The 25,083-nt window shown below is 41.3% G+C and overlaps 2 protein-coding genes across 2 annotated transcripts; both read right to left on the bottom strand.

The window, feature by feature from the left end:
• Positions 1 to 474: 474 nt before the first annotated feature.
• Positions 475 to 15,196, bottom strand: LOC311145902 (SUMO-conjugating enzyme UBC9-B). The gene is made up of 7 exons (XM_084182280.1): positions 15,066 to 15,196; positions 12,148 to 12,229; positions 11,566 to 11,649; positions 11,121 to 11,193; positions 9,731 to 9,840; positions 2,025 to 2,104; positions 475 to 1,791 (listed from the first exon to the last, which is right to left on the bottom strand). Exons 2-7 carry the CDS (start codon positions 12,211 to 12,213, stop codon positions 1,731 to 1,733), a joined length of 474 nt encoding a protein of 157 aa, XP_084038406.1. The 5' UTR covers positions 12,214 to 12,229; positions 15,066 to 15,196; the 3' UTR covers positions 475 to 1,730.
• Positions 15,197 to 18,306: 3,110 nt separating this feature from the next.
• Positions 18,307 to 25,035, bottom strand: LOC311145892 (BTB/POZ domain-containing protein KCTD5-like). Its single transcript, XM_084182251.1, has 6 exons — positions 24,590 to 25,035; positions 23,187 to 23,295; positions 22,866 to 22,957; positions 22,316 to 22,411; positions 21,256 to 21,381; positions 18,307 to 20,625 (listed from the first exon to the last, which is right to left on the bottom strand). Exons 1-6 carry the CDS (start codon positions 24,806 to 24,808, stop codon positions 20,596 to 20,598), a joined length of 672 nt encoding a protein of 223 aa, XP_084038377.1. The 5' UTR covers positions 24,809 to 25,035; the 3' UTR covers positions 18,307 to 20,595.
• Between the last annotated feature and the right edge of the window lie 48 nt (positions 25,036 to 25,083).

Genomic DNA, 25,083 nt, shown 5'->3' with positions numbered 1-25,083 from the left:
AGTGAAGAGGATTCCCTCTTTGAAAGGTGTGACATGCCCTTGTTACATTGCTTAAAGGGATAAGAGCGAGATTTTGGCTATTTTGCCTTTTCCTACCTGCCCAGTCAGATGAAATCATGGATTACATTTTTATGTCTTAATAGCCAAAATCTCATACTATCCCTTTAGAGCAGGGATCATCAACTAGATTCAGCGCGGGAACGATTTTTCCTTGAGCGGATGGTCAAGGCCCCGTGTAGCTCAGTTGGTAGAGCATGGCGCTTGCAACGCCAGGGTTGTGGGTTCGTTTCCCACGGGGGGCAAGTACGAAAAAATGTATGCACTCACTAACTGTAAGTCACTCTGGATAAGAGCGTCTACTAAATGACTAAAATGTTTTTTAAAAATGTAATTATGTTCCGGCACCCTGACCAAATATTTGTAGACTGCAAATTGACTGCAAGAAGCCCAAACAGATATGACAAAACAATAATCTCAAAACTTGCTTACAATCACTTCTCTATTATGCGTGGGAATACTTTGGAACAGATTTAAAATTAAAATCACTTGGAGCGGATGTTGGTGTTTTAGTCCAACAATTAAAAATATATACATCTGAAAACCAAATAAATCACGGTCCGCCAGGATCTATAAACCCTTTACATCCCCCCTTAAAAAGGGTCCCTTATGTAGGGCTACCAGATTTCTTCCCATAGGTACGGTCTCGTTTGAGCGGTGCTGACATTCACTCAAAACCTATTACTAATATAATCCAGTATCCTTACTGTGCACAAACAGCTTTTTAAAAAAGGTAGACTTTGGGCACGAAAAACAACCCAACTCCTCTGCTTTCTCAGTTTTCAAACTGAAACGGGGTGTGCATTTGGTGGTTCATCAATGTGTGTCATTCGGTCATGCATGTAGCAACCGAAATAGCTAGTTCATTAGCTAAGCTAGCCACTTGTTGCTAGCCAATACCTCCTCCAGTATGTGATGTCATTTCACAGGATTTATTTTTGTACAGAAGCTGTAGAGATCAGTACGAAATGGTACTTCTGTAGCCAAATATCTTATTTCATCCATTTTTGTTTCTAAGCATTAAAATGACCTGGTATGATTCTGATTTTATCAGTTATAGAGTCTAAAGCCGTTATTTTTGCTCAAAGTCTACCTTTAAGAGTAACAAACATTCAACTGGCAACAATGCATTGGGGAAGATGGAACTGAGTCCATCTATATGTATTAACACTAGCTTTGTACAAACATTTTTATTCAATCTAAATATTTGGACCAAAACAACTTAAGTCTGATGCAGATACATTAAACTACCTTTGATGGGATTCATTGAGGCCGTTCTCTTCTATACCTTTATCAGAACATAGAATTACTTTGCCTAACATTGAATACATTAATAAAAATGAATAGAAGTGACTCTCCCATTTCGTACAGTCTTTCCTGACTAGCGTGAGCTCTTGAAAAAAAAGATAAAATACCACAGTTGGGGTACAGAAAATCCTTTGTGGTGGCAGCATAGTCCACCTTCAAATCCAGGAACCCAAATCAAAAAGCAAAGGGGTGCATCAGAATGGTGGGTGATGGACAGAGAAATGGCACAAAATATTCAGTTTTAAAACAGTCCAGCAGGAAAGAAGTGTGCAATGGACATCGTTTTGGAGACAGACAAAAAGGGGGCAGAGACAAAAAAAATTCTCAGCAAACCAATTTCTTAAATCTTGTGTAGTCTTGAAGCTTTATGGAGAAAACTTTTTGGCTTGTGCGCGAACCCTTTTTTCATATTCCACTCTGTTTTGGCTGAAATGAAAGAGATGGAGGCATGTTATGAGGAATGGGATATTTCCTGGAAATATCAAGTATCGACTAACAGCCTTGCAACAATGTTTGCTAACAGCTAGACATCAAAATATTGGCCAGGATGGCCACAAGCTAATGAGAAGATTTTGCAAGCAGCTGTGTACCCTATTCCGACTGATATGACAAACATTTTACTGAATTAAAATATCTACTGGCTCAGACCGCAGACTCACCAGTAAATTGTATACGCCTCAGCTTGAGCAGGATCCTGGATATTTGGTTCATTTAGGAGCTCTTGGATTCCTAACAATATCTGTGGATGAAAACAAAGTTTAAATGGAAATCTTGTGTTAGCAACCTCCCATGGCGTTTATTCAATTTCACCTAATAAGTAACCACCATGAAGCTATGCTGCCCTCTGCAGCAAAGCAGTTTCATTGCAGCCAAGAGTCACCTGTATACACAAGTACAGTTCGCATCCACACTGATGCAAAGAGCTCAAGTAACTGTATCCACTCCCCTCCATATGCATTCGGACAGTGAAGCTAAAAATGTTAGTCTCTATACTCCAGCATTTTGGATTTGAGATCAAATGTTTCATGTGAGGCAACAGTGCAGAAAGTCACCTTTTATTCAAGGGTATTTTTTTATACATATCCGTTTTACTGTTTTGAAATGAAAACACTTTGTGCCTGTAACCTTCTCACTTACCATGATTCACGATAATACAAAGATCATACCCCCACCCAAAACGCTAGTCTCCCCTGTTATTGGTAATGGTGAGAAGTTAACATATTTTGTTGTAGCCTCTGAATGGCATCATTCATGATTTCTTAAATCATGGCATTGTCAGGACCTCTACCCTCATAGAAAGAAAATTACGCCTGTCATCAAATCACCATCCAGTTCCTATTTGGCAAAACAAAACCCAAATCAAACTGCAAATGTATCCGACGAGTTTGTAGTCACAAGCTTGATGTAGTCATTGTGTGCAAGGAATATAGGACCAAACACTAAATCTTTGACACTACATACTATTTACCAAGCGAGTGGTCATCTATCTTTTTCATAGCTGTCTATTTACCACCACAAACCGATGCTGTCACTAAGGCCGCACTCAACGAGCTGTATAGGGTCTTAAGCAAACAAAATGCTCATCCAGAAGCAGCGCTCCTAGTGGCTGGTGATTTTAATGCAGGGAAACAAATCCATTTAACAATTTCTACCAACATGTCACCTGAGCAACTCTTGATCACCTTTACTCTACACAGATACAAAGCTCTCCCTCCATTTGGCAAATCTGACCATAACTCCATCCTCCCGATTCCTGCTTACAAGCAAATACTCAGAGGACGTACCAATGACATGATGTTCCAAATGCCTGTATCGCAAGAATAAAAAAGGTTAATGTTTTTATGAGCGTTTGTCTTTTTGGGCTCATCTCCTTCGCTCCTTCCCACTTGCAGACACCAAACACCTCCCCCACCAATCACAACAAAGTAGTAAGGTCCTCCTCTGACAAGCAGTTTCAACTCGTTATTTGCATTTGGTCCAACATTAAGAAAAATACCAAATTGGTCACATGGTCACCGAAACACATTCAGCCTATTTTTCTGTAATAGAGAACTTCTCCTTTGTACCGATACCCTTGTCTCAACTCCCAAAATGTAGAACAGAGCAGACCCTACTAAGCTGGGAGTATCAATTAACATGATTGTGGAAAATTAAGTCTGTTGCGTACGGCATCACGTACGCTAGCAGCATTTTAGCCAGACTTATGTGCTAGCTGTCTAGTCAGTTTTATATGTGCAATGAGCATCTACATAAAGAATTGGCATCTCGTTATCATTCTGAGAAATAAGCATCTTATCCAGGTAGGCCACTTGATTACAACATCTAAACAAATGAACAGGCTGTTGTTCAAACAGTTGGAGACAGGAGGGTGTATTCATAATAATTCAACTGTTCTACCTTGTTAGTAACCAAATAGTTCCAAGTTGCCTTCAAATATAACGATTAGCTGGCTACTCACTAGCAGGTGGGCTCGAGGCCTGTGTTCATTTTCTATATTGCCTGCTACCAGAAGTTCGTCATTATTAATGGATGTGCATGGTTCTGGTTAAATTTGTAACAAAATTGCCATTTATTTTTGTTGAAAGTCAGATCAGTGATTATTGCAACAGAAACAAGCAGGTTGAAGGGTAGGTAACATAAACGTAACCAATTGAGTTTTCTATTGAGTTATTACATAAAACTGATCAGAATTCCGAAGAATGCAAAAGTAATGACGCAATCAATTGAATCATGACCACTGGTTTCAATAAAAATTCAGCCAACTTACAAGCAAATACTTTATGAATCTATTGTTACAAATTAGCTTGCAAGTCAACTAGCCTGCTATTGTTAGCACTACTAGCCTGCTAACGCTACATTAGCACTGCGTGAGTCAGCCGGATGCTATCAACCAGAGAAGGCTGGTGGGAGGAGCTATAGGAGGACAGGCTCATTGTAATGGCTGGAATGACATTAATGGAATGTTAAACATATGGAAGCCACACATTTGATTACATTCAATTTTTCCCCCATTCCAGCCATTACAATGACACAATCCTCCTATAGCTCCTCCCACCAGCCTCCACTGCTATCAACACCTAGCTTACTGCTACATTAAAGTAAACCAAAGTTTTGGAAATGCATAATGCCATCTACCCAGTTATCAAATAATGTTACCATTATATGAAGTTCTTAGCCAGCAAGCCACGGTTAGTTATTTTAGCCTGCTAGCTAGCCTAGCCAGCTAACTAGCCAACCACCACGGTCTACATAGCTAAGTAGTAAGGCAGAGAACAACTAACCTAGCACAGACAGGAACCCACAGAAGACAAAAACCAGAATATCTAAAGTAAAGAGAACGGAGACTTACCAATTGACGGCAGAGTTAGCTAGCAAAGTCAAAGAAGAGGCCTTCAGAGGGAGAGTCAGCTAGCTAATCCAATAGCGATATAGGGAGGTAAGTCCACATTGAATTTACCTGGTGTATCTCCATTACTGCCGACACACCGGTAGGTAATAAAAGTTGCAGGCTTCACATTCACGCTAGGCACCTGGTTTCAGTCAGTCGCATTCTGAATCCTGACTTCCACTGGTTATACTAAGCCATCAAAGTCCTCCAGGGTGAAATGAGGACCGCATACAGTAGACTTACCATACTTCAATCCACTTGCTTCAACCAGACAAACTGTTCCGACTTCAAAGCTTGCTTCTTGTTTTTGGGCCACAAATGAGTCGTAACCCCATCCTTGTGGGCATTACTGGACTAGCTACAAACGACTGAAAACTACTACACCACTCACTCCAAACGGTTTGGCCTAAAAACTATTATGACCCCCTCTTTCACGAACACGATGGTGTTCTGTTTTGCTCTACGGCCCCCACAAGCGTCTTGGGACTCGTCTGAAGTCGGTACAGCCGACCTGCCAACTTCGGTCTGTAGCATCCGAACAGTTTGGGCTACACTAATATGACCCTTCTGTGGAAAGGTGAGATGCTTATGAACACCTAAGACGAGCCATCAAACAGGCAAAGCGTCAATACAGGACTAAGACCGAATCCTACTACACCGGCTCTGACGCTCTTCGGATGAGGCAGGGCTTGTAAACTATCACGGAATACAAAAGGAATGTGATGAAGACCTTTAAAACAGGTTAACATTTACGGATTACCAGGACACGTACTACGCGCAGGCGCTGACCAGCTGGCAAGTGTCATCACTGACATTTTCAACTTCTCCCTGACCCAGTCTGTAATACCTACATGTTTCAAGCAGACCACCATATCCCGGTGCCCAAGAACGCCAAGGTAACCAGTCTAAATGACAATCACCCCGTAGCACTCAACTGTAGCCATGAAATGATTTGAAAGGCTGGTCATGGCTCACAACACCATCATCCCAGACCAACTCACACCGCCCCAAAAGATCCACAGATGAGGCAATCTATTGCGCTCCACACAGCCTTCTCCCACCTGGACAAGAGGAACACCTATGTGAGAATGCTGTTCATTGACTACAGCTCACCATTCAACACCATAGTGCCCTCCAAGCACATCACTAAACTAAGGTCCCTGGGACTGAATACCTCCCTCTGCAACTGGATCCTGGACTTCCTGACAGGCTTCCGCCAGGTGATGAGGGTAGGCAAACACACTTCCATCACGCTGACCCGCAACACTGGGGCCCCTCAGCGCTCAACTCCATCATTAAAGTTTGCTGATAACAATGGTGATAGGCCTGATCACCGACAATGACACAGCCTAAAGGGATGTCAGAGAACTGGCAGTGTGGTGCCAGGACAACAACCTCTCCCATAACGTCAGCAGGACAAAGGAGCTGATCATGGACAACAGGAAATGAGGGCCTAGCACAGTCATTCAAGTCGACAGGGCTGTAGTCCGAGCGGGTCGAGAGCTTCAAGTTCCTCAGTGTCAACATCACTAAGGATCTAGCATGTTACACATACAGCAACAGTCGTGAAGAGGGCATGACAATGCCTCTTGCCCCTCAGGAGGCTGAAAAAATTTGGCATGGGCCCTCAGATCAAAGTTCTACAGCCGCACCATTAAAATAATCTTTACAGGCTGCATCATCGCTTGGTATGGCAACTGCTTGGCGTCAGACCACAAGGCGCTACAGAGGGTAGTACGTACGGCCCAATACATCAATGGGGCCGAGCTCCCTGCCATCCAAGACCTCTATACCAGGCGGTGTCAGAAGAAGGCCCAACATTTTTTTAAAGACTCCAGCCACCCAAGTCATAGACTTCTCTGCTACCGCACGGCAAGCGGTATCGATGCACCAAGTCTGGAACCAACAGGACCATGAACAGCTTCTACCCCCAAGCCATAAGAATGCTATATACAGTTGAAGTCGGAAGTTTATATACACTTAGGTTGGAGTCATTAAAACTCGTTTTTCAACCACTCAACAAATTTCTTGTTAACAAACTATAGTTTTGGCAAGTCGATAGGACATCTACTTTGTGCATGACACAAGTAACAATTGTTTACAGATTATTTCACTGTATTGCAATTCCAGTGGGTCAGAAGTTGACTGTGCCTTTAAACAGAATGGAAAATTCCAGAAAATGATGTCATGGCTTTAGAAGCATGTGAATCGGCTAATTGACATCATTTTAGACAATTGGAGGTGTACCTGTGGATGTATTTCAAGGCCTACCTTCAAATTCAGTGCCTCTTTGCTTGACATCATAGGAAAATCAAAAGAAAAATCAGCCAAGGCCTCAGAAAAAATATTGTAGACCTCCACAAGTCTGGTTCATCCTTGGGAGCAATTTCTAAATGCCTAAAGGTACCACGTTAATCTGTACAAACAATAGTACGCAAGTATAAACACCATGGGACCACGCAGCCGTCATACTGCTCAGGAAGGAGACGCGTTCTGTCTCCTAGAGATGAACGTACTTTGGTGCGAAAGGTGCAAATCAATCCCAGTACAACAGCAAAGGACCTTGTGAAGATGCTGGAGGAAACGGGTACAAAAGTATCTATATCCACAGTAAAACAAGTCCTATAATCAACATTACCTGAAAGGCCACTCAGCAAGGAAGCCACTGCTCCAAAACCGCCATAAAAAAGCCAGACTACGGTTTGCAACTGCACATGGGGACAAAGATCGTACTTTTTTGGAGAAATGTCCTCTGATGAAACAAAAATAGAACTGTTTGGCCATAATGACCATTGTTATGTTGAGGAAAAAGGGGGTGGCTTGCAAGCCAGAGAACACCATCCCAACCGTGAAGCACGGGGGTGGCAGCATCATGCTGTGGGGGTGCTTTGCTGCAGGAGGGACTGGTGCACTTCACAAAATAGATGGCATCATGAGGAAGGAAAATTATGTGGATATATTGAAGCAACATCAGTCAGGAAGTTAAAGCTTGGTCACAAAGCCCTGACCTCAATCCTATAGAACATTTGTGGGCAGAACTGAAAAAGCGTGTGCGAGCAAGGAGGCCTACAATCCTGACTCAGTTAAACCAGCTCTGTCCGGAGGAATGGGCCAAAATTCACCCAACTTATTATGGGAAGCTTGTGGAAGGCTACCCGAAACGTTTGCCCCAAGTTAAACAATTTAAAGGCAATGCTACCAAATACTAATTGAGTGCATGTAAACTTCTGACCCACTGGGTATGTGATGAAAGAAATAAAAGCTGAAATAAATTATTCTCTACTATTATTCTGACATTTCACATTCTTAAAATAAAGTGGTGATCCTAACGGACGACTTCAACTGTAGTTAAATAGCTACCCGGACTATCTGCATTGACAATTTCTGCACAAACTCACATTCACTGCTGCTACTGTTTATTATCTATTCTGTTCCCTAGTCACTTTATTCCTAGTTATATGTACATACAGTGCATTCGGAAAGTATTCAGAACATTTAATTTGTCCACATTTTGTTATGTTACAGCCTTATTCTAGAATGGATATATTTTTTTTCTCCTCCCCTCAATCTACACATATTACCCTATAATGACAAAGCAAAAACGGGTTTAGAAATGTTTGCAAATGTATATAAAAAAATAATACATTTACATAATATTCAGACCCTTTAAATCAGTACTTTGTTGAAGCACCTTTGGCTGCGATTACAGCCTCGAGTCTCCTGCGTCGTCTTGGCTGAGTGCTTAGGATCGTTGTCCTGTTGGAAGGTGACCCTTCGCCCCAGTCGGAGGTCCTGAGCAGGTTTTCATCAAGGATCTCTGTACTTCACTCAATTAATCGTTCCCTTGATCCAGACTAGTGACGCTGCGCATTCAGGCCAAGGAGTTCAATCTTGTTTTTCATGGTCTGAGAATCCTTTAGGTGCCTTTTGGCTAACTCCAAGCAGGCTGTCATGTGCCTTTTACTGAGGAGTGGCTTCTGTCTGGCCACTACCATAAAGGCCTGATTGGTGGAGTGCTGCAGAGATGGTTGTCCTTCTGGAAGGTTCTCCCATCTCCACAGAGGAACTCTGGAGCTCTGTCAGAGTGACCATTGGGTTCTTGGTCACCTCCCTGAACAAGAACCTTCTCCCCAGATTGCTCAGTTTAGCCAGCTCTTGGAAGAGTCTTGGCGGTTCCAAAAACGTATTCTATTTAAGAATGATGGAGGCCACTGTGTTCTTGGGGACCTTCAATGCCGCAGAAATATTTTGGTACCCTTCCCTACATCTGTGCCTTGACACAATCATGTCTCAGAGCTCTACAGACAATTCCTTCGACCTCATGGCTTGGTTTTTGCTCTGACATGCACCGTCAACTATGGGACCTTATATAGACAGTTGTGCCTTTACAAATCATGTCCAATCAATTGACTCCAAGTTGTAGAAACAGCTCAAGGATGATCAATGGAAACAGGATGCACCGGAGCTCAATTTCGAGACCCATAGCGAAGGGTCTGAATCCTTACGTAAATAAGGGATCCGTTTTTTTTTATAAGTTTGCAAAAATGAATACAAACCTGTTTTGCTTTGTCATTATGGGTCATTGTATGTAGATTGATGAGGAATTTTTATTTAATCCATTTTAGAATAAGGCTGTAACGTAATGTGGTCAAAGTCAAGGTGACTGCACTGTATCTACCGCAAATACTTAACTACTCCACATTGGGGAGGGGGGAATAGATACATAAAGTGCTTTAAATTCTACATATTTATAACAGATCTGTATGAAAATACCCTCAAATAAAATGTGACATTCTGTACCGTTGCCTCATATGAAACATTTGATCTCAAATCCAAAATGCTGGAGTATACAGGCAAATTTTTAATATTAGCTTCACTGTCCAAATACATACAGAGGGGAATGTATATTACTATTCTTAGGGTTATATGCAAAGAAAACGCTAAAACCAGAGAAGGGTCTTGGATGAAAGCTCTTACTTGTTTGATAGTGATGGCCGGCCTCCAGTCTTTGTCCTCCTCTAAAATCGATAGACAGACTGTACCAGAGGGATATACATTTGGATGGAACAAAGGGGGCTCAAATTTGCCTACCAAGAGTGGAGAAAATATAATTATTAGATTGTTAGCACAATCTGGAGAAAATTCCAGTTCGCACTTATTTACAGTTCATTAAAACAGTGATTCAATAGATATCTCCCCCTCTCTCTATCCACACTATGAGGTTGGAATAATGCTGAAAATGATAATGCCCTTTTAGTGTAAGAGCCTGAAATTTCAGCCTGTTTTGATGGGATGGAGTTTCAGCCTGCCTGGTAAAATGAGTTGCAAGACCAATAAGGAGAGTTCAAAACAGAGTTCCCCTACCCACTCACACCACCAGTCCTAGCAAAATTCTTGCTCGAGCAATTGCTTTTCGCTAAGAAGCTATTTTTGTTTGTTGGCATTTTAATTTTAAAACAATGCAACAGTAAACATGTCGTCCCCCACGAATGATGCAGCGCCCCTTGGGGCAATCAGTGTAATTTTGTAAATGACTGATCATTCACCCAAGTTGTCAAATCGGGCCCGTGGTGTCGGAAATATCACGTGGGTTAGCTAGACTCATATCCTTGAGCACATGTGCCAAATTTCATCACAGAGTCAAACAGATAGATAAAAACATTGCCCGTTATAGCTCCACCATGTGGTCGATATAAATACTCTTGCTTATGTTGGAGTCTTAACAGTGTTTGCAACGTGTGTACCAAATGTTGTTACAATATGAACATCCTTGACTGATTGATATACATTTGTGTGCCAGACCACATCCACGTGAACATTTACTGGTCAATAGCGGCCATGTTTTAGGTACTAGTCTGGAAAATATTGTGTTGAGAGACCTTTGTCCATAGATGCCATATCAAGTTTCATGTAGATCAGTCATTCAGTGCCAGAAGAGTAGCACTAAGTGTTCACAAATTTCTAAAATGGCAGAAAATACATTATGGCGGACCTTATGGATCACCGAGGCAAATTTGTTCCTTGTGAAGAGGGACCCATCTACTGAATTTCTTGACTATGTCAAACGGAGTGAGGGATATGACCTTTGAAAGTTTACATTTTCAATCTCTTATAGCGCCACCATCTGCCTAATCAGTGTAATTTTGTAAATGCCGGATCTCTATGGCAAGACGCAGCATTCACCCAAGTTTCGTCGAAATCAGGCCAGTACTGTCAGATTTCACGTGTGACTAATACACGGAGACAAATCCACAGTCCCCTCCCAGATTTCATCGTGGGGGACAACAGTCACAGTAAGGTACTTAATTGTTACCCAGAAATGATATAGATAACAGCTGCATTGGACTTTTAAAAAGAGAAAACATACACTTTGGAGGTGAAGAAGGATAGTCATCCTTGAAGAGCATTCGCAGTTTAAACAAGCCCCCCTCCCATGGTGTCTGTGGAGAGAAATACAGCAACTTGGTCAACACTCCTTCAGTAACTGTAGAGTTGCTCATAGTGAAGCAATGAGAACGTCGCACATCTGTGGTAATCAATTAACATTGGTTCATTGGTCATCCAGCAGCTTTACAGTTTCTAACAGTATACAGACGTTATTAAATGCACTGAAGTGCTTGTACAGTCACCTACAACCAGTTAATACCCTGCTTAGTTGTATTAAAACAATCTGCTGTCCAGTTGAAAGACACCATACAGTGCCAACTTATTAAGCTGCATATGAGTGATTGCATCCTCCAGTCTGAACATATTGGTACCTACAATACATATACAGAGAAAGTGATCTGCGCTCACTGCAGAGAGACTCTTACCCCCTTCTTTCCAGGGATGGCACACTCCCAATTCATCAAGTTCATTGTTCCATCTGGATTTTTTGTTGGCACAGCAACAAACCCCTAGGGAGAGGGAAGAGATTGTTCAACACGTTAAATGTCCAACTCGATGAACTTGCCAACTATGGCCCCGCCCAGAATCAATCCTTAGCCCCCTACCCTCTATGGATGCGTAACTCAATGTGTTTAGTTGGCAGCGGTACCCTGTTAACAGCTCAGTCACCTGTCATGTAGGCTAATGTGTCAGTTCCAACAGCCATCAGTTATGCAGTATGAGTTCATATGTAGGCATGTGTCTGTGTTGTCCCCCTGTAAGAGTCTTATGCTGGTGACAAATCCAATTTCCCCATCTGGGCTCAATAAACTTTATTCAACCAGGGCAGTACAGTGCTGCTTGGCATAGTGTAACACGTTCTGGAATAGACCACTATCCAGAAAACACACATTTCTACAAACAGGTCTTCCAACATGACACATGCCCTTAAAAGAACCAGATAGGCTTATAGGCAAAAGGGACTGTTGATATGAAAATGACTTCCACCCAAGTCCCTTGATACTCACAAAAGGATGGTCTTTTCGCCAGGCCTTTCTTTCTTGTGCAAGACGACTTAAGGCTATACCAGACATGACTTGTGACGACTCCCTAAATCAAAAACATTAAGATACACTGTAAAAAAAGGGATCAACAATGGTGTACAGTTCTATTGAAATAATGTAGATGTGATGCACAAGTTCAGCCCACAGATAAGTTCAGCTGGTTTTCATTTCTCTGACACTTGCTCAATTAATGTTACTGGTCTCTGGATAACAGAGCACAGCCAAATGTGGTGCTCAGACAGCTCACGATGCTGCAGCCACTTCATCTAGGTCACATCCACAGGTTCCAAAGGGACAAACCTGAGACCTAGCCTAAATGTGTTCAATATGAACTCAGTCCTTCATATTGTTGTCATTATCATAATGCAGATTGTTACTCATATACACACTACTGGTCAAAAGTTTTAGAACACCTACTCATTCAAGGGTTTTTCTTTATTTGTTACTATTTTCTACATTGTAGAATAATAGTGAAGACATCAAAACACATATAGAATCATGCAGTAATCAAAAAAAGTGTTACATCAAAATATGTTATATTTGAGATTCTTTAAAATAGCCACCCTTTGCACACTTGGCATTATCTCAACCAGCTTCACCTGGAATGCTTTTCCAACAGTCTTGAAGGAGTTCCCACATATGCTGAGCACTTGTTGGCTGCTTTTCCTTCACTCTGCGGTCCGACTCATCCCAAACATTCTCAATTTGGTTGAGGTCGGGGGATTGTGAAGGCCAGGTCATCTGATGCAGCACTCCATCACTCTCCTTCTTGGTCAAATTGCCCTTACACAGCCTGGAGGTGTGTTGGGTCATTGTCCTGTTGAAAAACAAATGATAGTCCCACTAAGCCCAAACCAGATGGGATGGCGTGTCGCTGCAGAATGCTGTGGTAGCCATGCTGGTTAAGTGTGCCTTGAATTCTAAATAAATCACAGACAGTCACCAGCAAAGCACCCCCACACCTCCTCCATGCTTTACAGTGGGAAATACACATGCAGAGATCATCCGTTCACCCACACCGCGTCTCACAAAGACATGGCGGTTGGAACCAAAAATCTCCAACTTGGACTCCAGACCAAAGGACACATTTCCACCGGTCTAATGTTCATTGCTCGTGTTTCTTGGCCCAAGCAAGGCTCTTCTTCTTAGTTGTGTCCTTTAGTAGCGGTTTCTTTGCAGCAATTCGACCATGAAGGCCTGATTCACACAGTCCCCTCTGAACAGTTGATGTTGAGATGTGTCTATTACTTGAACTCTGTGAAGCATTTATTTGGGCTGCAATTTCTGAGGCTGGTAACTAATGAACTTATCCTCTGCAGCAGAGGCATCTCTGGTTGTTTCATTCCTGTGGCGGTCCTCATGAGAGCCAGTTTCATCATAGCGCTTGATGGTTTTTGCGACTGCACTTTAAGAAACTTTCCAATTAACTTTTAAAAGGCACACCTGTTAATTGAAATGCATTCCAGGTGACTACCTCATGAAGCTGGTTGAGAGAATGCCAAGAGTGTGCAAAGCTGTCATCAAAGCAAAGGGTGGCTATTTGAAGAATTTTGATTTGTTTAACACTTTTGGTTACTACATGATTTCATATGAGTTACTTCATAGTTTTGATGTCTTCACTTTTATTCTACAATGTAGAATAAAATTAAGAAAAACCCTTTAATGAGTAGGTGTTCTAAAACTTTTGACCAATAGTGTATATCACAGCCGTTAGGTATGTGTGTGGTAAAAAGTAAAACTTACTTCCATTCAAACAGGTAGGCGCTAACTTCTCCTACACTCTTAGGGGGGGGGGGGGGGGGACACAAAAAAGTGCCATCTAGAACCTAAAATGGTTCTTCAGCTGTCCCCATAGGAGAACCCTTTGAAGAAACCCTTCTGGTTCCAGGTAGAACCCTTTACACCGAGAGTTCTACCAGGAATCCAAAAGGGTTATCCTATGGGGACAGCAGAAGAACCCTTTTTTCTATGAGTGTACTGTAAGCATTGCTTGCATAGAACAACCTAAACCCCAAATAATCTGGTGGATTCATACGGTGGTGAAAATATTTTACTTTACATTATCTGGGAAGCCTGATAATTGTAGGTAGCTATGGCCCCTAGTGTAGAAAACCTATAGTATTGAAGCTTCATACCAGACTAGCTCAACTCATCTTTTGACTGTGCCGCTATCAATATGCTGACAAGATTGAGAGACCTAGAATATAATGACAGGGGAAACGTTGGCCTTGAGTTACAGGAATAACATTATCTCACAACCGAGATATGTTGGATGTTTAGGTTATCACTCAGCAGAATGGGATAAAGTAACGTTCGAATTAACAAGTAACGTTGGTTGTATTTTAAATGCAACAATGTAGCCAACTAACATGTTCGCTAGAGCAGCTTTAGTTGACAAACACATGCCCAATAAATTATATATTGATTGGATAACTTGTATAGCGGTAGCTAAACAATTGCACAGCCTTTCTGTTGTCCAAAGCGAATATGCAACTCCGCGCAATTCTGCCAAGAAAAGCCGCTAAACAAGTGTGCAACTGCGCACTCTCAGCCGTCACATTTCGTGGCTATGTTCGCTTAATAGAAGTCCAGTTTATGAAGCCTTTACCCATTTAAATACATATATCAAAGCCGAGATAAAATAACAGGCACCAGTACGTGACGTTTAACATTAACGTAAATGTAAGCGTTTCAGTCTTCCGTCTGGATAGCGTAGTTAGCTAGTCAGCCAACTACTGTAGCCTAGCTAACAGTAGCAAGTTAGCAAGCTTTCTAGCTAGCTAGCGTTAGCATCATAAACCCCAAACCAAAAACACGAAAACTTACACCGACTACGGACTTTTAAAAAACAAAAACATTCTCAATAGGCAACAAACACTTACCTTCAGTGTGATAAAAATCACTAGCTATATTTTTTAAAGAACACTCGGGTAGCCCCCCAAAAAATGGAGTCTAACTCGAGACAAATCTAGCTAGGCTAGTGAAGTTTCCCTCCTGAAAAAAAAAACAGAAATTTTGCCCAGGCTACATAGGACCTGATTACTTGCTATTGCCTGAAAACAATTTGCGCTAATTACTTGATAGGACAATTATTTATCTACAAGGTGTTGCTTATTAAGTGGATGTAATCAAATTGCTACCATCAAAAATGTATTATGAGATAGGTATTTAACAAAAACATGAAACATTGAATATTCTGTGAACTATGTGGTGTCACAACTAATACGATGAATGTATTATATTTTGCAGAAAATACAAGGTACGGCGTTTGTTGGTACAAATTATATGATCGTTGAAAATTTTAACCATGACTTTTCAGGCAAAGCATTTGACAGCTATGCATTTAAAGAGACAGTACATCCAAAGTTAGGGACTGAGTGTAGCCAAAATATTTCGACCCTACCATTATACCTGTTTACACTGAGCTGCACTAGGGTCATAACGCAATCATAGTTAATTTAAGACACTGCAGAGCCGGCGGGAGATATGGGTCAGAAAATGTACCTTAATACAGGGATGGGATATGCCACTGTACTCCAAATTTGACCTTCAGCCAAACTGATACAGTGAGAAAATTTAAAGACTGTTTTTTTCTTTCAGAAAACAAGCCTTTTTCGACATCATGCTAACTAGCAGTAGTCACAGCAGCCATTATGTCGCGTTATGTCACGTTGAACAACAAGGGAACTAATTGGCTGACACAGCCTCAGTGCTTGAGGCGTCACTACAGACCCCCTGGTTCGATTCCAGGCTGTATCACAACCGGCCGTGATTGGGAGTCCCATAGGGCGGCGCACAATTGGCCCAGCGTCGTCCGGGTTTGGCCGGTGTAGGCCGTCATTGTAAATAATAATTTGTTCTTAACTGACTTGCCTAGTTAAATAAAGGTAAAATAAAAAATGGCTGCAGTTGCTACTGCTAGCTAGCATGAGGACAAAAAAACTAACAGTATTTCAATCTTCTCTATGTATCTGTTTGGATAAAGGTACAATTTGGAGTTCAGTGCTAGTAGAGCTCGCCAGCTTGTAGTCCTAAAACCTGGAAATGAGTTACCTCTGGTTTGTTCAGCCATCCCTATGGGAAAAATGAGTGGGGAAAGATTAGGGTCTTGGAATAAATGCAGAAAATAAGGTCTGAGGTGAACACAGGCTTAGGAGATCTTATACATTTTGTTCTATACGATAATAGTCTGTTAACATGACCTTTATGAATTATGAAGCCTTTGTGCTTTTTTTATAACATAAATTCTTAAACATTTACAAAAAGTGACGCTAGATCTCCTAAGCTTGTGTTTACCACAGACCTTATTTTTGGCGTTCATACAAACCCCCCACAAAAACTCAATTTATTTTCCTAATAGGCTTTGTCCAAGGACCATGGCAGAGTTAATGCCTACAAAAAGACGCCATTACTATTTCTGTCTGTACCCCATCCCTGCATTGAGGTACGTTTTCCGACCCATATCTTACGCTGGCTCAGCTGTGTCTTAATTTAAACACGATGGCATTCCAACCCCAGTACAGCTCAGTGTAAACAAGAGTAATGATAGGGTCGGAGTCTTCTGGCTAGGACTGTGTGCAAAATATTAGTTTACAACAATATTTTTGGTAATTACTAGAGAGTATTTTCCTACTTAAATATTACAGTCTACCTACATGTACACATTATCTCGACTAACCGGTACCCCCACACATTGACTCGGTACCGGTACCCCCTGTATATAGCCTCGTTATTGTTATTTTATTGTGTTACTTTTTATTTTATTTTCTACTTTAGTTTATTTAGTAAACATTTTATTGAACTGCATTGTTGGTTAAAGGCTTGTAAGTAATCATTTCACGGTAAGGTCTGTTGTATTCGGCGCATGTGACTAATACAATTTGATTTGATATGGATGGTGATGCATTAATAAGCCTGATAGTAGCTGCTAAACAGTATAATGACAATAATCACACTACTTCGTTTCTAACACATACAGATGATCCCTTCACAAACTAGGTTTGTTCACAAAACCTGGATCGTGTTTAGGAGGGGACAACCAGCAACCAGAGAGGAACTAGAACATCTTTGGTGCATCGTAGGCTACTGAAACTTTAGGTTAGATTGATTGACCAGAGTTCCTCGATGTGTTTCTATCTGAACGTGCCACGGAGTTTCTGAACCCAGAGCCGCAACATCGCAAGACTTCCGGGAACGCTTGCGAAACAGACTAAGTAGACCAGAACGGAGTTTGGGATTTGAGAAGTCAATGAGAAAAGTGAAACATTCTTCCTTAGTTGTACATTTTCTCGAAATCTGAACGCACAACCTAGATTCGAGCCAATGTCTTAAGTAGTGGAACATGTTTTTACTCCAACTCATGGAAGTGACAAACTGATACGTTTTCATTTTCGTAAAAAACTACTTTATATTGAAGGAGTGCCTTTGACAGCCTGTATGTGCACAGTCTGGACCATTAGACCTGATGACATTGCCTACAAATGTGATAAGGGATTTCAATAGAGTACCACAGTATGAGTCATAATACCCATAAAGCCTAGTGGTCAAACAGGGAAATGGTTCCAATTGTTTTCCCACCATTCATTTTTCCCATAGGGGATTTTAGAAACACTTAAAAGGGCTGTGTTTCATGTAGGCTTACCCTGGCGTGACATTTTGATAACCGTGTAAATCTCTCTAGGATAAGGTTACTTTTATCAATATATTCACCTGTATTTACCTACCAAAAATGAAATGCTAATTAACTGCTAATGTGGCAATCATAAAGAACTGCTAATGTGATTATGATCTGGACGAGACTGCCAAATCGAAGCAAAGGTAAGAATCTCTGGATTAACTATGTTAGCTAAATGTAGTAATGATTAAATTGGCTACATTTAAAAAATATATATAATTCTGTGAACGGTCTTGTGCAAGTTTTAAATGGACACAATACCTGTTAGCAAAGGTGTCAGCTAGAGATGACGTGCAGGAGCTTGCAGGGATTTGTAGTCTTGCATGATGTCTACTTTGATGCTAATTAGCATTTTCGGGGTAAGCCTACACAAAACACAGCCCTTATTTTAATTTTTTCTAGTATTTCTCTATGGCTCTGCAACAGTTTGTTCAAATACAATACAAAAGTTGAATTCATGATCATTTATTGATTAAATTCACCAGGTCTAGCATCACCATCATTTCCATTACCCCCAGTCAAAACTTGCTATTACATACATATAATATAGTATGTATATACAGTAAGCATAAAAAATACAAAACATTTGAGGATACTAATATATAGGAACAGCAGTGATGAAATGGAGCAAATAACAATTGTCTGCCTCTGTTCCTAAAAAAATATATATATATATATATACATTTAACAGATTAATGGAAAACTGGAACAATGTCCCATTAGAAACCCACAGCAGCCTCAAAGAGGGATCACATTTGTGTCTTGATAAGCATTATAGAAAATAACGGTCAAACAGGAGCTGAAGTGTCACAGTGGAATGAAGTGGTGTCCTGCAGAGCTGAGGGCATGGTGGAAGGTGCATCAGGCCATGCATACAATGGCTGACACCTCCTGTGTTTAAGAATCAGCAGTCAAAGGACACCACACTAGACACACATGGCCCACACTGTTCAGAATGTCTTCACTGTCACTGCAGGGTGGACACAAACAGTGAGCCCGTGTGGTTATGGGCATCAGTGCTACACAGATTCCACATGCACTGTGAAGCCTCAGGGGCAAAAGAGGCACTTATCACCACAAGACAACTCAGTCACCAAGAAAAACTGTCCATGGAAAATTTAGGAAAACTATCCGTCTGCGTACTAGATACATGGCTGACAGCAACTACCTGGGTTTCTGGGATATGTAAACATAGTACTATACAGATGTTTAAACCAGCCGAATTAGAGGGTTGTGTCACAATGGCAAGGTAGGGTAAAATCTGGATTATAAAACACTAGACATGTAAACTTCACCTTGATCAGGCAATAGGAGGGGTCCAATTGACCTCTACAGAGATTATAGCTTGTATTCCACTAGTTAAAGCCCTTAGTGTGTGTTAGGAAGAAATAGTATACACTGATAACACATCTTAATATTATTAGACTTCCTCTATGTACAACTCCTCATAGATACGCATGTAGACTACCAAAGAAATGTCCTTATTCCTGACAAAAGAAAATCAGATTAAAGTTGTAATACAGACATTGATTTGGACATAGAAGAAAGGCAACATTTTCCAAAAGAAATGTTTTCATAAACTGACAATGTTAATGTATTCAATAAGTAGCTCAACCAGCTACAAATTGAACTATGGTAACGACCACAGATTATAATTGCCAATCTTTTCATAAATACACGACCAAAGCACTTTAGCTCAGAACTTGCATGATTGCATAGTCTCCAGCCACAGTTTGATGTATTTTTGCATGGTATACAGCCCTGTCAAGGCTCAATATAGTAAATCCGCAGAAGCGTAAGGGTTGTGTATACACACAAACAAACAGATGTGCACAAATTCATGCAAGAGACAAAAAGGCTTTTCTTTCCCACATAAAATGGAAAACAGGCCCTGTCACTGTCATATGTCAATGTGAAAAAATTTGCCTATCAAATGGCTCTAGGTATATCATGTCCTCTAAAATATAACAATGTGTTCCAGTTCCACAGGCAACCCAACTAAAACACGCCAGAGTCCAGGGATGGAAGACAACTTTTAGTCCTTTAACGTCTGGCATTCCCTAACATCACCCCAACCTCATTAACCCTGGTAGAAGTAGTTATAAGAATGTCCTCCTTCCAAACAACTGATAATGTGCAGGTTGAAGGGATATTTGGGAAGGGACATAAATAATCTGTTTAAAGATATGTAAAATATAAATAAACTGTCAACACAGTCTTTGCCTCTAACAAGACAAGTATGAATCTATACAACTCCTTATAAATACAGTCTTAAATATCTAACTTTTAAAACATGCTTTCCAATTAACTTCTCGAAGAGGTTAGATTTTTGTATGTGAAGGACTCGCATAATGTAGTATGCATGGATGTTTGAAATAATGTCCCACCAGACAGTACACACCTAATGCATCTTCCAAAACACTATTAGAGACCCTGAGTAAATGATGGACCAAGTATAAATGCTGTGGACAATATTTCCTGCGTATTTGAGTGATAAGGCCCTTCTCTCTGTGTGAAAATCTACAGTCCAGTTTTACTATGTAGGCACAAAAAAAAGTGTAACGCTATCGATTGCGCATTTTGATTTGATGTCTGAAAGAAAAATGGTGTGTACAATGTGTAGACCACATTAGCCAGCTTCTTCAGCGTGCCATAACGTTCCTCAGAATGTGATGTGGTTCGTGTCTTTAAATCTGGACATCATGGCAGGACGCAATCCTAAGGACTGCACAGTCTCGTCACATTCGAGAGCCTTGTTCTTGAAGAATCTGCAAAAGAAAACGGTAAGAGCAAAATAAGATGTTTAGGCCTGCATATTTCATACTAGACAGATGTTCCAAAAAACCTTTAAGAACTCTTAATACTTTTTGTCAGCGTTTAACAGGCAGGAAGACACCTAAAATGTTTTTTGGGGGAGGAATGGAAAATTTAACCAGGAGACTGGAAAGCGGGGAGACTAAGGCTATGAAGAATTCCATGAACTGCAGAAGCTAGTGACAGGAGGTCATTAAATATTAAAGTAGTTTAAATCATTATCGAGGCATGCTCTCTAGAAAATGGGCTCATAGGGATGATATGGCACAAGGGGAGAAGGGGCTCTTGGAGAAGGGTTTAAGGCCACAATGGCAGGGGTCTAAGCAAAATCTCACCCATGTCCCCTTACATTCAAAGGTAGATACTTTCAGTGGCAAATTGTTTCTAACACTCCTTGTACTTGTCCTCTGCAGGAAATGCAGCATGCATGACCAGTAAAAAAATATAATGCATGCCTTTATGTAAGACAAAGCCATGTGACAGACAAAATGTATACCAAACTTGGTGTAAATCACAATACATGGTTGTAATAATGGTCAGGAAGTTGATGAAATACATTTTTGTTGCAGTGCTGGGATACTCACCTTGGCCTTTTCACTTGGTTCACTGCTTGTGCCATATGACTGGTTATGTAACTCCTTAGAGACAACACACAGGAACTCTGCCTGGTCTTCGTTTCCATAGTTATATGAGGAGCCAATACTGACCAGCTAAGGGAGAAAAAAAAGGGGGAACCAATGAGAAGGGAAATGTTTCTAAGGGACTAGAGGAAGCACACACACGGGAAATATAATCTTTCCAACAGCTTGCCAGGCACAGTCAAAACAATTTAACATATACAGTAGACATTTTCTATTCTATTTAAGGATCATTGAAAAAAATGTCAAAGTAACAAACACGGACTACTTATCTAGGACACCTGAGCACTTTGAGCTGTTACATTGCTCATGAATGTTTAGTATTCCTTGGATTAGATTGGGGGTGAAATCTGTCGTTAAGGTGGTAGCTAATTCAAATAAACAGACTACACTATACAGTACAGTAGGCTCCCATTTTCACAAAGCTGCCACAAGCAGAATGCCGAACATTCTGTCACCTTGCTGGCACCCAAAAAAAGAAACGTGAGTAGGAGCCTGAGCCCACTCATGAGTTCTCTCTGAGGGGAAGACCCTAACACCCTGCAAGGTCTAGAGAGAGGGGGCTAGTAACAGAAATGCACCCAGTACAGGGTGTCCTCCTGAATGAACAGAAACATCCCCTTTCTCTGCTGTTCCATAAACATCAGACAAAATCTAACTCTAGCAACCTGGCCTCTGAAAGAAACCAGACTTGAAGTGTCCATTTGCACCAGGCACAGCCATTGCTCATTATAGGCCTCCTTTCGCACATGGTCAGACAATTCAGACTTTCACAAAAATAAATACAGTACCACAATAACAGCCATGTAACCAAATTATGCTGCAAGGTTGTATTTTCACATGGCCTACAAATTAAGAAAATTCTAGTATTTATGGTATACACTGTGAACTCAGCATCCTCCCTGGACAGTAAATCAACCAACACAAGTCAAAGCGCAGCCGAAAGGAACATTTCTAAAGAAAGGAGGAAGAACACTCCCCAATGTCTTCCTTTCAGGAGAATTACCTGCTCAAACTTCCAACCATCTGACATGGTGGAAACCATTTGTGTTAGCTCCTCTTCTTGGCACTGCAAGACTCTGTAGACATGTTTTACAGGGAGCTATGGAGAGAGAGAAAGAGACAATGTTAATTCACAGATGGAAATGCAACAGAGCAGTAAGTGCTCTCAATAGGCTACATAAAAATCATCCATCCCCCCCAGGGTAGAGCATAGCCAGTATGTGCCAATTCCTGACCTCATCTACATGGCAAGGCGACTCTGGACTAATGGCAATACATCAACAAGACCTGGACATCCCAGTAGCTTAAGCGGAGCTTGTGCCCAGAGTCATCGCAGTATTAGGCCCTGTAAACAGAGGTGATCCTTGGGAGGGAGCTTGTCAAGGATGTGCCTCTCGCCAGTAGTTAGAGGGCCTTAGAGGCCCGAGCCTGATATGCCACCCCACTGCCCCCTCTTATATCCAGAGCTCTGTATTAGTGATTACAACAGGACAGTCTCAGGGAAGAAAGAAATCACCCAGATAGCGATGGCAATTTTAGTCAAGCCCACACACCTGAACTGTTTTGCAGTCCCTCTCCCTGATTTTGTCTTTAATTAGCTTGATCAAAGAAGTGATATTGTAGAATTCAGCCTCTTCCAGTACACCTTGAGGGGAACAGAATGTATTTAACCTGTTATTAAAACCACAATCATTGAAAACAAATATATGCTAATGAGAACTGCTGTGGTGTTAAATGTAATGGTAGTCAAAACAAATAATTGTGATTGTTAGCGTGTGAAGTGTTAAAGAAACAGTAACAAAGATGACATTGGCACAACTCTTCAGACATGTCTTACCATATCCCAGAATATCCCTTAGACATTATCATCATACCTTCCTCTGCAAGGCCTCTATTGAGTACCAGTTTCCCATGCCTCAGGTAGTTGAGCACTGGACCAAAGTACGTTGGGTCTCGGTCTATCAAATAGGCACCTGTTTCATCCTGAAGAAAGAGAAGTCGATAACAATGAGAAAAAGCAGTCAGTCAATAACAAATCAGGTGAGATACCATTGACGATTTTTGTACAGTGACAAACATCGAAACAGAACTGTGCAATCGTATAATAAGCCCATAGCCGATCCATGGATACAACAGCTCAGTGTCCAGAGCTTGGAGCAGCCAGAGGCGTCAACATGGGGTAACTGACATTTAGCAGGTCTCATTATCCCTGAAAAATCACCACAGCGGCCTTGCTCCAGCCTTCACACACACACCATCATTAGCAAGAATCAATACAGAGGGCAGATACATCTCCTTACCACATTACACTGGGCACATGAACATTACAGACATTGGAGACTTTCACCTCAACTTCAAATGAGGAATGCTAATCAGCATAGTTTCGTAAATATCCTAGATAACTATGGGATGAAACTATTCTGCTGGGATACTGTGGTTCTTTCAGAGCCCAATACTAATTGCAACTGCATCTGTATGACTGAGCCAACTTGTCTTGTAAGGTCTTTTGCCAGCTTTTAAATGTCAAAACTCCTGTTAAATGATGCATGGTGACCTTTGAGGGTTGAAAATCAGGATGGTAAACAAGTTCTCAACATGTTGATTATCATACTTTCTGTTACAAAGGCAACGCTCCTTTTTCGGGGGGTTCTCATTTGCACAATTGTATACTATAAGCCCAATTATTTACAACAACAAAACAATCTACTGCTTGGTGGTCTTGTCAACAATGTATTTTATGGTCCATTTGCTTGTAGGCGTTATTCTGACGTTCACCGGCCCAACTGTTAGCTCGCAAGTTAGATAACTACAGTAACAGTTAACGTTACTTTTTATTGTGGTTGGCCAGCTAACTAACAGCCAGTTAGCTAACTGACAGATACTAGTACTATATACGAATGTTATCTTAGTACTAGTACGCGTAGAAAACGTGCTACTGTGCAAATTCATATTTGTTAGTTAGCTAGATCTGTGGTCAGGAGGGTTAACCAGAAAAAAATAGGAAAACAAACTAACGGAAACGTTAGCTAGCTAGACAACTTCTTTGGAGTTAACGCACTGCTGGCCAGCTGAGCTAGCTAGCCTAGTAGTAGCTAACCGTTTGGCTTCCTGGCTAAACAACTTAACGCTAACTAGTTAGTAAATCGTTCTGGATAGGCTAGCTAGGTAACGCATTAGAACATTCACATGATGTGTAAAACAGACTAAGGTTAGCTAGCTAGTTATTAACATTAGCCAACTAGCTAGTAACTAACGTTAGCTAGCTTGATACCCGTACCTTGTCAGAGTCGAGGTCGGGGTCGGCCTGGCACAGACGGTACAGGAAAGATTTTGCGTCTCGGCACAACGTTTGCCTCGTTGTGAGAAAGTATGTCCCACCGACATTCAGACGGACCCATTTGGATGCTCCGATCCCAGGTGACTGCATTCTCTCTTCTGGAGACAGGGCGGGACACTGGCCAACTGAGCCGCTGAAGTCAGGGCTCTTTTCCGCCATCCCAGCTCGTCTCCTCTGGCTCCCTCACTAGCTAAAGTTACAGGAATTGGGCCTGGCAAGGCACAGGCAGGAAGTACTGTAATCCAAGTTTGGTACCCACTCCCCATTTATAACTTTGTGGCTACTGAAGCTAGTGACGACCCCTCCCCCCACATCCTTCTCATAAGAATCGTTTTTGCAGATGTGACTCCATGACTTCAAAAAAGGTTTCAGCTGCTGTAGCTGAAGGTTTGGTCCCAAAATGATCATACTGAGCCTTCACCCAAGTATAAATA

The sequence above is a fragment of the Coregonus lavaretus genome (genome assembly GCF_964263955.1).
Source record: "Coregonus lavaretus genome assembly, chromosome: 2".
NCBI lineage: Eukaryota > Metazoa > Chordata > Actinopteri > Salmoniformes > Salmonidae > Coregonus > Coregonus lavaretus.
The sequence above is the reverse complement of the archived record's forward strand: the minus strand, read 5'-3'. Positions and strand labels throughout refer to the sequence as shown.

What these genes read in the sequence shown, in the direction of transcription:
- LOC311145902 (XM_084182280.1), bottom strand. Translation starts at nt 12,213, where the DNA reads ATGTCTGGTATAGCCTTAAGTCGTCTTGCACAAGAAAGAAAGGCCTGG. An exon ending in TCCTTCTTCACCTCCAAAGT is followed by an intron (nt 9,841 to 11,120) that starts GTATGTTTTCTC and finishes CACTCTTGGTAG; the next exon opens with GCAAATTTGAGCCCCCTTTG. An exon ending in CGGCCATCACTATCAAACAA is followed by an intron (nt 2,105 to 9,730) that starts GTAAGAGCTTTC and finishes TTTCATCCACAG; the next exon opens with ATATTGTTAGGAATCCAAGA.
- LOC311145892 (XM_084182251.1), bottom strand. Translation starts at nt 24,808, where the DNA reads ATGGCGGAAAAGAGCCCTGACTTCAGCGGCTCAGTTGGCCAGTGTCCC. An exon ending in GGGACTGCAAAACAGTTCAG is followed by an intron (nt 22,412 to 22,865) that starts GTGTGTGGGCTT and finishes CTCTCTCCATAG; the next exon opens with CTCCCTGTAAAACATGTCTA. An exon ending in AACCAAGTGAAAAGGCCAAG is followed by an intron (nt 20,626 to 21,255) that starts GTGAGTATCCCA and finishes TTTCTTTTGCAG; the next exon opens with ATTCTTCAAGAACAAGGCTC.